Source organism: Loxodonta africana, chromosome 11 (genome assembly GCF_030014295.1).
Source record: "Loxodonta africana isolate mLoxAfr1 chromosome 11, mLoxAfr1.hap2, whole genome shotgun sequence".
In the NCBI taxonomy this organism is placed as follows: Eukaryota; Metazoa; Chordata; class Mammalia; order Proboscidea; family Elephantidae; genus Loxodonta; species Loxodonta africana.
The window spans coordinates 71,364,751-71,377,015 of NC_087352.1; the positions used below are offsets into that span (position 1 = coordinate 71,364,751).

A 12,265-nucleotide genomic window follows, 5' to 3' on the forward strand; every position below is an offset into this window, starting at 1 on the left:
CAGTTGCTTTCAAAACAGGCTTAATGGTATATGAGAATGATGCAAACTTATGCTTACGTTTTGCCCTGTTTTCATAGCTACAGTATACCTATAAAGGGGGATATAATTCAGATATTCTGTTTACTTCTGATCATTATATGACTTCACCATAATTAGATTTACATATTCTGAAAAATTACAGACCTTGAAAATACAATATCTCAGGTGTAACTACTTAGAAAAATACTTTCTTTTTCTAACTTAACTGAGAGTACTACAATCTGAACCGCTTAACTATTCATAAGTGAAGGCCATTCCAAGGTTAAGAACACTAAGGCAAATTTGCTACTAAATAATAACAAAGCCATGCAGTATATTCTTCAAATCTAAAGCAACAACAAACTGTAGTATGGCAAATGGATTTAGCTTAAGAGATGATATCAGAATAATCCTTTAAAGAAGATCTGAAAAATGAACTCTCCTGAACAATAATTATTATTAAATTGATTTACTGAAAGTCTATTTCTTCATACAAGAATTGATGAAACTTTCTAAACAATTTTAAATAATGCTACATGGATTCAGTACCATTTACCCAGTGCAGAATTATCACTGAGAAATTTTTTTTAATTAAACAAGAACGTAGAAAAAAAATCTCTTATGCATTTCATTCTGCTGAGCTTATTTACATAAGAGCTTCAAAAATGAATGAACCACTGGAAGATGGAGGGCTCCAAAGATAAATGAACCACTGGAACAAGGCGGCATGAGCAGTTCCATACTCCAGTTCCCTCACAGAATCACCAAGGAAAACAACCAGAAATTCATAGACTAAACTTTTTAAGAACCCTGTAAAGCAGAGGCAGCTACTAAAAAAATGCCAAAGCAAAAAAGGGCAACTTTTTAAATGGTATGAAAGCTTTGATTCTCTACTGCTTACATCCTTCCTCCCCACCCCTCCTGGCTTAGCGACTTGGCCAACTAAAAGCTGCAGCAACAGAAGACAGTACTCTCAGAGAAGGGCATGCTGATCTCTGGCTCTGGAACGAGGAGAGCAGACTTTACTAGTGGATCACTCTATGTATCTGTTCTGTCTGAGGGCTGCCTGAAGCACTAAAGCCAAGATGCTCCAACTGGTTTGGCCCGCCTAAGAGCTCATGGGGTAGGGGTAGGAGGGGAGCTTGAAGGCTGGGATCTCTCTAGTAGCTTGGGGCTAAACAATGCAAAAATCCTCAACAAAATACTAGCAAACCAAATCCAGCAGCATATTGGCATATCATAAGGATTATACACCATGACCAAGTGGGATTTATCTCAGGAATACAAGGATGGTTCAACAACAGAAAATCAATCAATACATCACATTAATAGAATGAAGAAAAAGAAACACATGATCATCTCAATTGATGCTGAAAAGAATCTGACAAAATCTTACACTTCTTCATGATTAAAAACACTCAGCAAACTAGAAATAGAAAAGGGATCCTCAACATGATTAAAAAAAAAAAAAAAACATTCAACAGAGAGAGACTAAAAGCTTTCCACTCAAGATTAGGAACAAGGCAAGGATGCCTGCTTTCACCACTGCTATTCAACATTGTACTGGAAATTCTAGCAAGAGTAATAAGGCAAGAAAAAAGAAATAAAAAGTATACAAATTGAAAAAGAAGTTAAATTATTTCTTTTTACAGATGGCATGATTCCATATCTAGGAAACCCCAAAGAATTCACAAGAAAACTACTAGAGCTAATAAATGAATTCAGCAAAGTTGCAGGGTACAAGATCAACACACATTACTAGTATTCCTACACACCAGCAATGAACAATCTGAAAAGGAAATCAAGAAAACAATTCCATTCACAACAGTACCTAAAGTAATAAAATACCTAGGAATAAGTTTAACCAGGGACATGAAAGACTCGTACAGTGAAAACTATAAAACATTACTGGAAGAAATTAAAGAAGACCTAAATAAATGGAAAGACAGCTCAAGTTCATGGATTAGGAGACTAAATATTGTTAAGGTGTCAATACTATCCAAAGAGATCTATAGATTCAACACAATTCCTATCAAAATTCCAAAAGCCTTTTTGCAGAAATGAAAAGCCAATCCTCAGTTTCATATGGAATTGCAAGGGGCCCCAAATACCCAAAGCAATCTTAAGAAAGAACAAGGAGACTCATGCTTCCTAATTTTAAAATGTGTAGCTTTTTTTTTTTTTATAAAGCTACAGTAAACAAAACAGTGTGGTACTAGAATAAGGATAGACATATGAGCCAATGGAAAAGAATTGAGAGTTCAGAAATAAACCCAAACATCTATGGTCAAATGATATTTGACAAGGGTGCTAAGTCCATTCAATAGAGAAGGAACAGTCTCTTTAATTAGAGTGGTGCTAGGAAACCAGATCTCTACATGCAAAGGAATAAAGTTAAACCCATACCTTACACCATATATGAAAATTAACTCAAAATGGATCAATGACCTAAATATAAGAACTAAAACTGTGACACTCTTAGAAGAAAACATAGAGGTAAAACTTCGAGATTTTGCTTTTGACAGTGGATTCTTAGATAAGACACCGAAAACACAAGCAACAAAACAGATAAATTAGGCTTCATCAAAAATGAAAATTTATTGTGAGTCAAGGAACTTCATCAAGAAAGTGAAGAGACAACCTACATGAGAGAAAGTATCTGTAAACCGTAAAACTGATAAGGTTTTAATATCCAGAATACCATATTTTTACACAAATAACGTGTACTTTCTATGTTCATTTGCCAACAGCACTCTCCCCCGGAGGTATTTCCTTAGCGCTGCTATGCCAATTTTTTTTTTTTTACATGTTGCTGTAAAAAAAAAAAAAAATTAGCAGAGCATGCTTATGAAAATACCTCGTGGAGGGGCGGGCACAGTTGCCAAACAAACATAGAAGACGCCTGTTATTCACCTAAAAAATACACCATATAAAGAGCTCAACTCAACCACAAAATGACAAACAACCCAACTGAAAAATGGGCAAAGGTCTTGAATAGCCATTTCTTCAAAGAAGATAGACAATTGGCCAAGAAGCAAATAAAATGATGCCTAATGTCATTCATCATTGGGAAAATGCACAACAAAACCACAGAGACCACTTCAGATCAGAGAATAATACCTCAAAATATATTGAGGTTTAGAAACTCTACAATTCTATCCACCACCTGCTATAATGATGGTATTTCAAATACCAGCAGGGTCACCCATGATGGAAAAGTTTCAGTGGTACGTCTAAACTAAGACAGAGTAGGAAGAAAAGCCTGGCAATCTACTTAATAGTATATGGATAAAATTTTACATAAATATTCAAATGTTTATTATCAACTACTTCCTATGGTTAGCATTAATATGTAAATATTTCTAAAAGAACAAAATCTTTAAGAACAGCTAGACAACAACTAGTAACAATCAGTTCTTTCCTTAAGCATGCTTACTTCTCTGACTTACTTTGACACTTTTCTGATTTAAAGTGACATCTCAGGACAATACGCATTTCACCCCAGACCTATGATAGAGCTTCCTACAGTATGGTTCCTATCTGTTATGGATTGAATTGTACCCTCCAGAAGGATATGTTGAAGTCTTAGGCCCTGGTACCTGTAAAGGGCCTCTGACAATGTCATCACTTAAATTAACATGAGATCAAATTGGTGAGTAAGGTAGGTCCTAATCTAAGCAGTGTCTCTATAAGGAAAGCCTGGAGGTAATAGAAGCTGCGAGAGACAAGAAAGGATCTTCTTCTAGACACTTTGGAAATCCTGGTGGCCTAGTGGTTAAGAGTTACAGCTGCCAACCAAAAGGTCGGCCGTTCGAATCCACCAGGTGCTCCTTGGAAACCCTATGGCGCAGTTCTACTCTGTCCTGTAGGGTCACTATGAGTTGGAATCGACTCAACAGCAATGGGTTTGGTTTTTTGGTTTTCTAGACATTTTGCAGAGAGCATGTTGATTTGGACTTCTGGCCTCCAGTATGCATTTTCTCTAACTTATTTTCAGCACAGGCTATTAAGACCTTTGGCTCATACTAAAACACTCCTCAAAAAGATTAAGGTGACGTCCTTTAAAACTCTTTCTTCCTAGAGCAAAGTTTCTAAAATGACTACCCATGCAGTGGGCTTAAGGGCGTGAGCTATAAAAATAAGTACCTCTAAACAGTTTAAATTTAACAAGTCCCAACCACACACGTAATGGAAACAGACCAGAAGGAAAAAACACAAACATCTCCATCAGTCTAGTGCTTGGGAGAGGAAAGTAAAACTTGGTTTCCTCTCACTGAGCACCCAACAGGTTCAAGTGGTACAAAGAGAAGGTTTTGTCTTTGATAGAATGAAACAGATAAAGCAGAGAACAAATCAAGTTAACTCTCTTACTTACCTATGCAGTCTAAGTACTTGTATACCCTGATGAAAACCATCAAAACCCCAATGAAGAAAAGCACAGAAATGAGCATCAGAAGAAACAGTCATCTCATCCCTCATCTGTATCAACAGTGAAAATGAGAATTAGTTTTATTCAGTGTGTACTAAGTACGAGACATTAAGTGAAGAATCTGTCAAATTTTGACAGGTCTGCAACAAAGGCATTAATTATCCACATACTTTAGATGAAAAAAAAAAAAAACAGACTCAGGGAAGTTCAGTAACTTTCTAAGGTTAGATAGCTAGTTAATGCTAAAACTAGCATTTTAGCTCTAAAGCCCACCACGGTTTTTTCAGTATTGCTTCCTTTGCTACATCAGTTAAAACTGTTAGCAAACATTAGACTATACTTGTCCTCTGCAACTTCTGATGCCATCTAGACCTGAGACATATGCTCTGGAAATAAGATCAGCTCAAAGTATTAGCCAACCTTTCTAACGGCTGCCACTTCTGCGTCTTATGCTATTACATCCTGACATATTAAAGAATTTTTCTTTTGGACATACTGTATTTCTCTTTCAGTTTCAGATTTACTTCTTCTTTCACACACATTCAGCCGGAAAAAAAAAAAAAAAAAATCTCTAGCTCCATCAGGTTGCTTGGCTTTGTAAACAGAATATTCATTTACATAGTTAAGTTCCTAAGAAATAAGCTTTCTTTATTCAAAGACTGGAAACTATCAAGAATTCTTATGTTTTAATAATAAATTCCCTATTTACTCTAAGAACAAATTCTTCAAAAGCCTGATCCTAATACAAACATGTAAAATTTCTTTTTACTTTCTTTTTATGAAGGCACTGGTCTGTGTTTGTACAGATGATCAATAAATCATGTTATTAGAAATTTTAAAACAAAAAGTCCACAAATTTGGTACAACACATCTTTAAAGGGCCAAAAATCAGAATTCATGAATACAGCTCCTCAGACTGAAACAGACTTTAAAATGATCTAAAATTATCCAATTTCATGTATATGAAAGAATTGGAATCATTTATGCATGATAGATAAATGTATCTGTAGTTAAAATTATATATTTTTTAAATTATGCCCTTATTTTATGTTTCTAAGTTTTATACATGTTTTACGTACTGTAAAATCATCTATATTAACCTTTGACAGGTTTATTCTGGTAAAGGAGATTTGTACCTGAGCAATCTACTTGGAATAAAAATCGTGGATGTCATGTTTTAAAATCATATCTTCCTTTCTTCCTTCTTAAACAATAAAGTTCTATACATACCATCTATCTATTGGCGACTAAAGAAATCTTTAAAATAGTAAGGATATCAGGTCAAAGAAATATAAGAGAGGGGAAACCAATTATACCAACTACACCATTTCAATTTTTGATTATGGTCTAATATTTACTCCAGTCCTCATTTACAGTAAGAATAAATAAATACTCAAGTCAAACCCTCTCTACCATAATCTAAAATAAGTCTAACTGTGCCACATGTCTAAGTCTGTGCCTTTATCTGCATGCCCTTTCCTTTCCTTTTCAGCTATGAGCTAGATCAGGGGTCAGCAAACTTTTTCTGTAAAGGAACAGATAGTAAATATTTTAGGGTATGTGGGAAACAGGATTTCTGTTGTAATTACTCAGCTCTGCAGCTGGAGCACAAAGGCAGCCATAAACAATACATAAATGAATAGGCGTGGCTAAGTTTGGGTCACAGGCAGTAGTTTGCTGACCACTGAGCTAAATCATGGGGAAAATGTGAAAAATGGGGTATCTTAACATTTAGCCTGACCAAAGAAACCATTCATAGACATGCTGAGTTTAGACTACTTTATAATGTTAAATTCAAGAGTCCACCAAAATTAGAGCTTACTTTTCTAGATAGCCACACATTTTGCTAGGCATATAACCAAACAAGCAATGCCACTACTAATCACATCCTAACAGGGGCCAGGATTTGTGAATTATCTACTTCCTCCTCTCTTACCTCTTTTTCCCAACTCACCCCAAATTCCATGGGATGTAATACACATCTTTTATGCCAGAAAGGTCAAAGTATCACCACCTCTTCCCTATATACAAAGTGAATTCCAGATCTCCTAACCCTGCTGACAGAGTTAGAGAATGACTCCATTTCAACTCCCCTTCTCCCTTGCTGCCTTCTAACATAAAAATTGGTAAAGTAAACACTAACTTTCTCAGCCTCCCTTGCAGCTCAGGGTGTCCATGTCACACTAAACTTCAGGACAATAAATATTATATGAAAAACTACACGGGGGAGTTCTGAGAAATTTTTTTTTTTTTTTAAAGGAGGATGTGGTTTCTGAGATAACCTCTAAAACCTTGGACTTTTGCCAATGATTGAAGTGTCTTTGATGAGAACTCCAGACCACACCTAAGGGTTTATGGCTCATGTTGGGTAAGGGCTGACTAAGCCAGAAAGACCTACTATGTAGTATGATATCAACCTCTCCTGATATCTACTGACCTCAGGGGAAAGGAGCTGGAGTATGAATTACACAACGAGACCCCCAGTAAAAGCTCTGGATATTGACACTGCATGAGCTTCCTGGCTGGTGAAATACACTGACACACATGGAAGGGTAGCACATCCCAAACTCCATGTTAAGAACCCCACCCTATGCATCTCTTCATTTGTATCCTTTTTTGCTATACTAAACCTGTAAGTACAGCACTTTACAGAATTCTATGAGTTGTTCTAGTGAATTACTGAACTTAAAGGAAAAATGGGAGCCAAATGGTCAGAAATGAGGGAGAGCCCTGGGGACCCTGAGCTTAAAGATGGTATCCTGAGGTGGTAGTGGTGTCCTGGGGACTCTAAGCTTGGTGGCATGTGAGGTCTGTCTCAGCTCCCAGTGGTTAGGCTCAGAAGAAGTGCTGCATGTACAGCCAGTGTCAAAACAGAAGTTGAACAGAGGGGAATAGAACTGATAATAAATTAGTATTGGATTTGACTGACCCTTGCAGTTTGGTGTCAGAGAAGTAGGATTTGGTTTTCCATGTAGTGGAGGAGTTGCAACTGCCATGACCTCCTTTCTGTTTTCTTTCTGCCCTAATATGAACGTGATGTCTGGAATTGGAGCAACCATTTTACAGCCACTAGAAAAAGCTTAGAGTACTGTAGAGATGTCAGCCGTGAAAACTTTACACCACAGAACCAATTACCAGGTTGTTATGTGCCGAAAAACAGACCCTCTAAATCGAGGTTTTTGTTGCAAACGAAAGCATCCATATCCTTCCTTTTCTTGAAAATGTTAGTGGCCCAAATCACTACTCTTTTGTGTGAAGTGAAAGAACAAAACTAGCTGAGCACAGTCTCTTGGTAAATTCTGACTAAATAGCATTACTTCAACCTAGAAAGAAAAGTAGCAGGAAGAACGACACAAAAAAGAGGCTCTGGGTAGACAGCCTAGGGTAATCAAGTCAAAGAAGGCAAAGAAAATGAAAGGGCCAAAGTGATTACACAAATGTTAAGAGTTATGTTAAAGACTTATAGCAACCCCATATGACAAATTAGAACTGCCCCACAGGGTTTTCTAGGCTGTAATCTTTACAGGAGCAGACCTCCAGCTCTTTCTCCTTTGGAGGCGCTGGATGAGTTTGAACTACCAACCTTTTGGTGTTACAGAAGAAAAAAAAAATTAAAAAATTAGTCCTTCAGAATTTGGGGCCAATAAATAAGCCTTATTAATATTCTGGAAACCCCGGTGGTGTAGTGGTTAAGTGCTATGGCTCCTAACCAAAAGGTCGGTAGTTCAAATCCACCAGGCGCTCCTTGGAAACCATATGGGGCAGTTCCACTCTGTTCTATAGGGTCACTGTGAGTCGGAATCAACTCAACAGTAACGGGTTTGTTTTTTTATTAATATTCTACTCAGCAAATCAAGTCTGAGAATTTGGATAATACTAAGTTCCTATCATGCACCCCCCGCAGTTGAAAATGTAACTTCAGAGCTCATTTGTATGCTTTTTTTCAAGCTAATTAAATAATCCTTATGCTCCCATTTCCTTGGTATTCACAAAGGTAGAGTTACTGCCAATCTATGGTAATTTTTGACACTTACATAATCTTTGAAACAATTATTAACAATCAAGTTAGTGATGATACTGAAAATAAATTCAATGGTTCCTCTAAGCATCTACAGACTAGTGTAGCTGGCAGATCCATTCCCCTGACTTTAGGGACAGTCAGTTCTATATCAATGCCACGGCATAAAATACCCAATGACAAGTAAATCTACCCATTCAAAAGAAATTTCAGAAATACACTTATTTTAATTCACATACCCATTAAAATACAACTCTTAAGTTAAAACACTTGTTTCCATTTTACTTTCCTATAAACAATGCAATACACAGACACACAATACTCTCTCTAGTTCGAAACCCAACAGTCTTCTCTTCCGTGAAAAGGGCTTGGTGGTTTTATGCCGCCTCATAAACACTATTCAATTATAACATCTATAAATTACAGAAGTGTGTGTGCGCGCACGTGTGTGTGTCAAAGAGAGAGATTTCAGAGTAGAATTCCTTAGAACTGTTAAAGTTTTAGCTAGAGAGAACGCCAAATATAAAGAGGTTTCAGGATCAATTGCAGTAGTGGAACAAGAATTTAATAAAGTTCCAACACTACATTTTAATGCCCAAATTTCTTATTGTCTTTTTTAGTTGACAAATATGTGCTTCGCAGCATAACAGCAGCAGCAGAACAGCTGGATGGCCGTATCAAGCAGAAAGGAAGCAGCAGCTCATGCTGTTAAGTGTCGTTCTGATTGCCTAGAAACGGCAGCACATGTGGATTTATTCCCTCTTATAAATTAGAACAATTATTTCTCTGGAGTTTACATTTTCTCCATGAAAGAGTCAAACTTTCTGCACATTAAAAAAGAGGACTTTCAAAAAGGATATCTTCCCTTTCTTTGATGATAAGTTCATTCTGTTCTTCCAACTGTCTGATCTTCTTCTCAAATGATTCCTGCTCAGCTTTTAGTCGTTCTTCTGTCACTTCCTTTTCCTCACTCACCCTGTAAGAAAAACAAGAAGGAAAAAAAAAAAAAGCCTGTCAGTATAAAATAAAATGTGCCTATAGCTACGGTTTACCAAAACTAGATTGTTCCAGAGGTTTCTGTATGTTAAATTCTTTTCTCATTCTTTTTTTTTATTCATAAGACAATCTTCCTCACCTTTAAAAATAAAATATGCACGTGACTTTACATCAAGAATATTTTTCAATCATCAAAAGTATCTTAAAAATGGAAAGTCATACACAGGACATAGGTATCCAACTATAATCCAAGACAGAAAAATATTTTGATTCTTAAAACATAGGTTACATTTCTTCATTATCAAAATAGTCGCAACCGATTTATTTTGATTTAGACTTTTTCCATACTTTTACTTAAATTCTGCCAATGAAATAAATAACATATATCTCTCTTAAATAGTTCACTTTTTCCTGGCACTTACAACCTTCATTTTTCAGTAGCATATAAATAACTGGACTTGAAAAAAAAAATCTGGTACTAACATAAAGGAAGGTTTGTACTATATTTACTCTTTACAAATTTATTTGTGAATTTTAAAAACAAAAAAACTATATCATTAATGTTTAATTCTGAAAAACATTCCTACTCAATCCCACCAAAAAGGGGTAGTATATATCAAAAGAGCACAGGGAAACAAAACCTCAAAAAGGTAAACAACAACAAAAAATCTTATGGTAAAAGTCACCAAGGCATATTTCAGAACAATGCTGATTTTCATGCAACTTAGTAAGCAGATCTTAACCCTCCATTTCTTTGTTAGTGGTGCTTATTTCTCTAATGAGGACATAATACATTTATTCTACATTATCATACAGGGATATGTATAAGTGATATCTACACAGAATCCAAACCTTTTCATTGAGCTCCTAAATTTACTTCCTCCCCATTCTATCACAGCAACTCCTGAATAACATAAATCCCAGAGGCTTTTCTCTGTTGCCTTCCCTCTGGTAGGCATACTGACATTAATGAGCTAACCAAATCAAAAATAGAATTTTGAATGTTCAAGAGCTGCACATATTTTATTTTTGAAATAATTTGTGTGAAGCCACCTGGCACACAGTACTGCTCGATAAATAAATGCGTTTATTTCCTCTCACTCATCATGACATTCAAATAATTTCCCAGCTCCTATTTTTTACGTTTACCATACTACTAGGCCTATGAGTGGAACCCATGTCCTGCCTTCCAGGTGGGTAATCTTTAGACTGACATGATTATAAGAAAGCCAGAACAACTGAACAAAGAATAAATATACACACATAAAATTTATACCAGGGCTTCGATCTGGTTCTGCCCAGTTTGGTCATGGCTGATGAAGCGAATCCCAAACAGACCTGAATTTTTAAAAGATGTGTGAAATGGAATGAAAAGCAGAAGGGAGAAAATTACAGGTCGAAACCCTGTTAGAAACTTAATCTCCCTATTAGAAAACAAGGGCAGCATGCAAGTTGCACAGCAACCAAATCTCTTGACCAGCAGAGATAAACAGTGGTGTCCCGCTCAAAGATGGCAGCTGTCTGTGCTGCTTTGTATGTGAGTCACTCTCCACGGTCCTGACAATAATCTAATCTCCTGCATCAGGCTCCTGAAACGACTCATTATACCTCTTCAGAGTCTCCCATTATAGGGCTTCGACCCGTAATTTTTCCGTTCCAATAATCATCCTGCTTTACACAAATTTTAAAAACTCAGATCTGTTCCAATTTCACTTCAGCAGCCATACATGAACCAGTTTGAAACAGTTCAAAACCAAATTCATACTCTGTTTTAAGTACTAACACAGATTGAGAAGATGGAGTTGGCGATCTACTTCTGAAAAAACTAACCAGTAAAAACCTGACGGATAATAGCAAAACATTGTTTGATACGGTGCTGGAAGGTTGGAAGGCACTCAAAATAGGACTGGGGAAGAGCTGGCACTCAAAATAGGACTAGAGTCAACCTTAATGACGTGGAATAAAGCTTTCAGGACCTTCATTTTCTGATGTGGCACAACTAAAAATGAGAAAAAACAGCTGTAAACACCCATTAATATTTGGAACATGGGATTTACGAAGTATGAATCAAGGAAAATTAGAAGTTGTCAAAAATGAAATGAACACTTAAAGATCGATACGCTAGGCATTAATGAGCTGAAATGGACTGGTGTTGGCCATTCTGAATCAGACAATCACATGGTCTACTCTGCTGGGAATGACAAATTGAAGAGGAACAGCATCGCATTCATCGTCGAAAAGAACATTTTAAGATCTATCCTGAAGTACAAAACTGTCCGTGATAGGATAATATCCACACACCTACAAGGAAGAACAGTTAATACTATTATTATTCAAATTTACACACCAATAACTAATACCAAAAATAACGAAATTGAAGATTTTTACTAACTTTTGCAGTCTGAAATTGAACAAACATGCAATCAAGATACATTGATAATTACTGGTGACTGGAATGCGAAAGTTGGAAACAAAGAAGAAGAACCAGTACTTGGAAAACCGCATGATAGAATTTTGCAAGAACAACGACTTATTCATTGAATATACCTTTTTGCAACAATATCCAAAGCCTGCTGCCGTCGAGTCGATGCCGACTCTTAGCGACCCTATAGGACAGAGTAGAACCACCCCATGGAGTTTCCAAGGAGCACCTGGTGGATTCAAACTGCTGACCTTTTGGTTAGCAGCTGTAGCACTTCACCACTACACCACCAGGGTTTCCTTTGCAACAATATAAACAATGATTATACACATGGATATCACTGGATGGAATACACAGGAATCAAAAAGAAGACATCTGTAGA

At 36.5% G+C, this 12,265-nt stretch overlaps 1 protein-coding gene across 5 annotated transcripts in view; it reads right to left on the reverse strand.

The window, feature by feature from the left end:
- The window catches only part of KIAA1328 (KIAA1328 ortholog), a 360,311-nt gene that overhangs the window by 303,595 nt on the left and 44,451 nt on the right, over window positions 1-12,265 (reverse strand). For all 5 annotated transcript variants that reach the window (XM_003406322.4, XM_023543878.2, XM_064294594.1 and 2 more), the window contains exon 5: window positions 9,326-9,441. In XM_003406322.4, coding sequence (XP_003406370.1) covers window positions 9,326-9,441 — 116 coding nt within the window. The remainder of the gene's footprint in view (window positions 1-9,325; window positions 9,442-12,265) is intronic.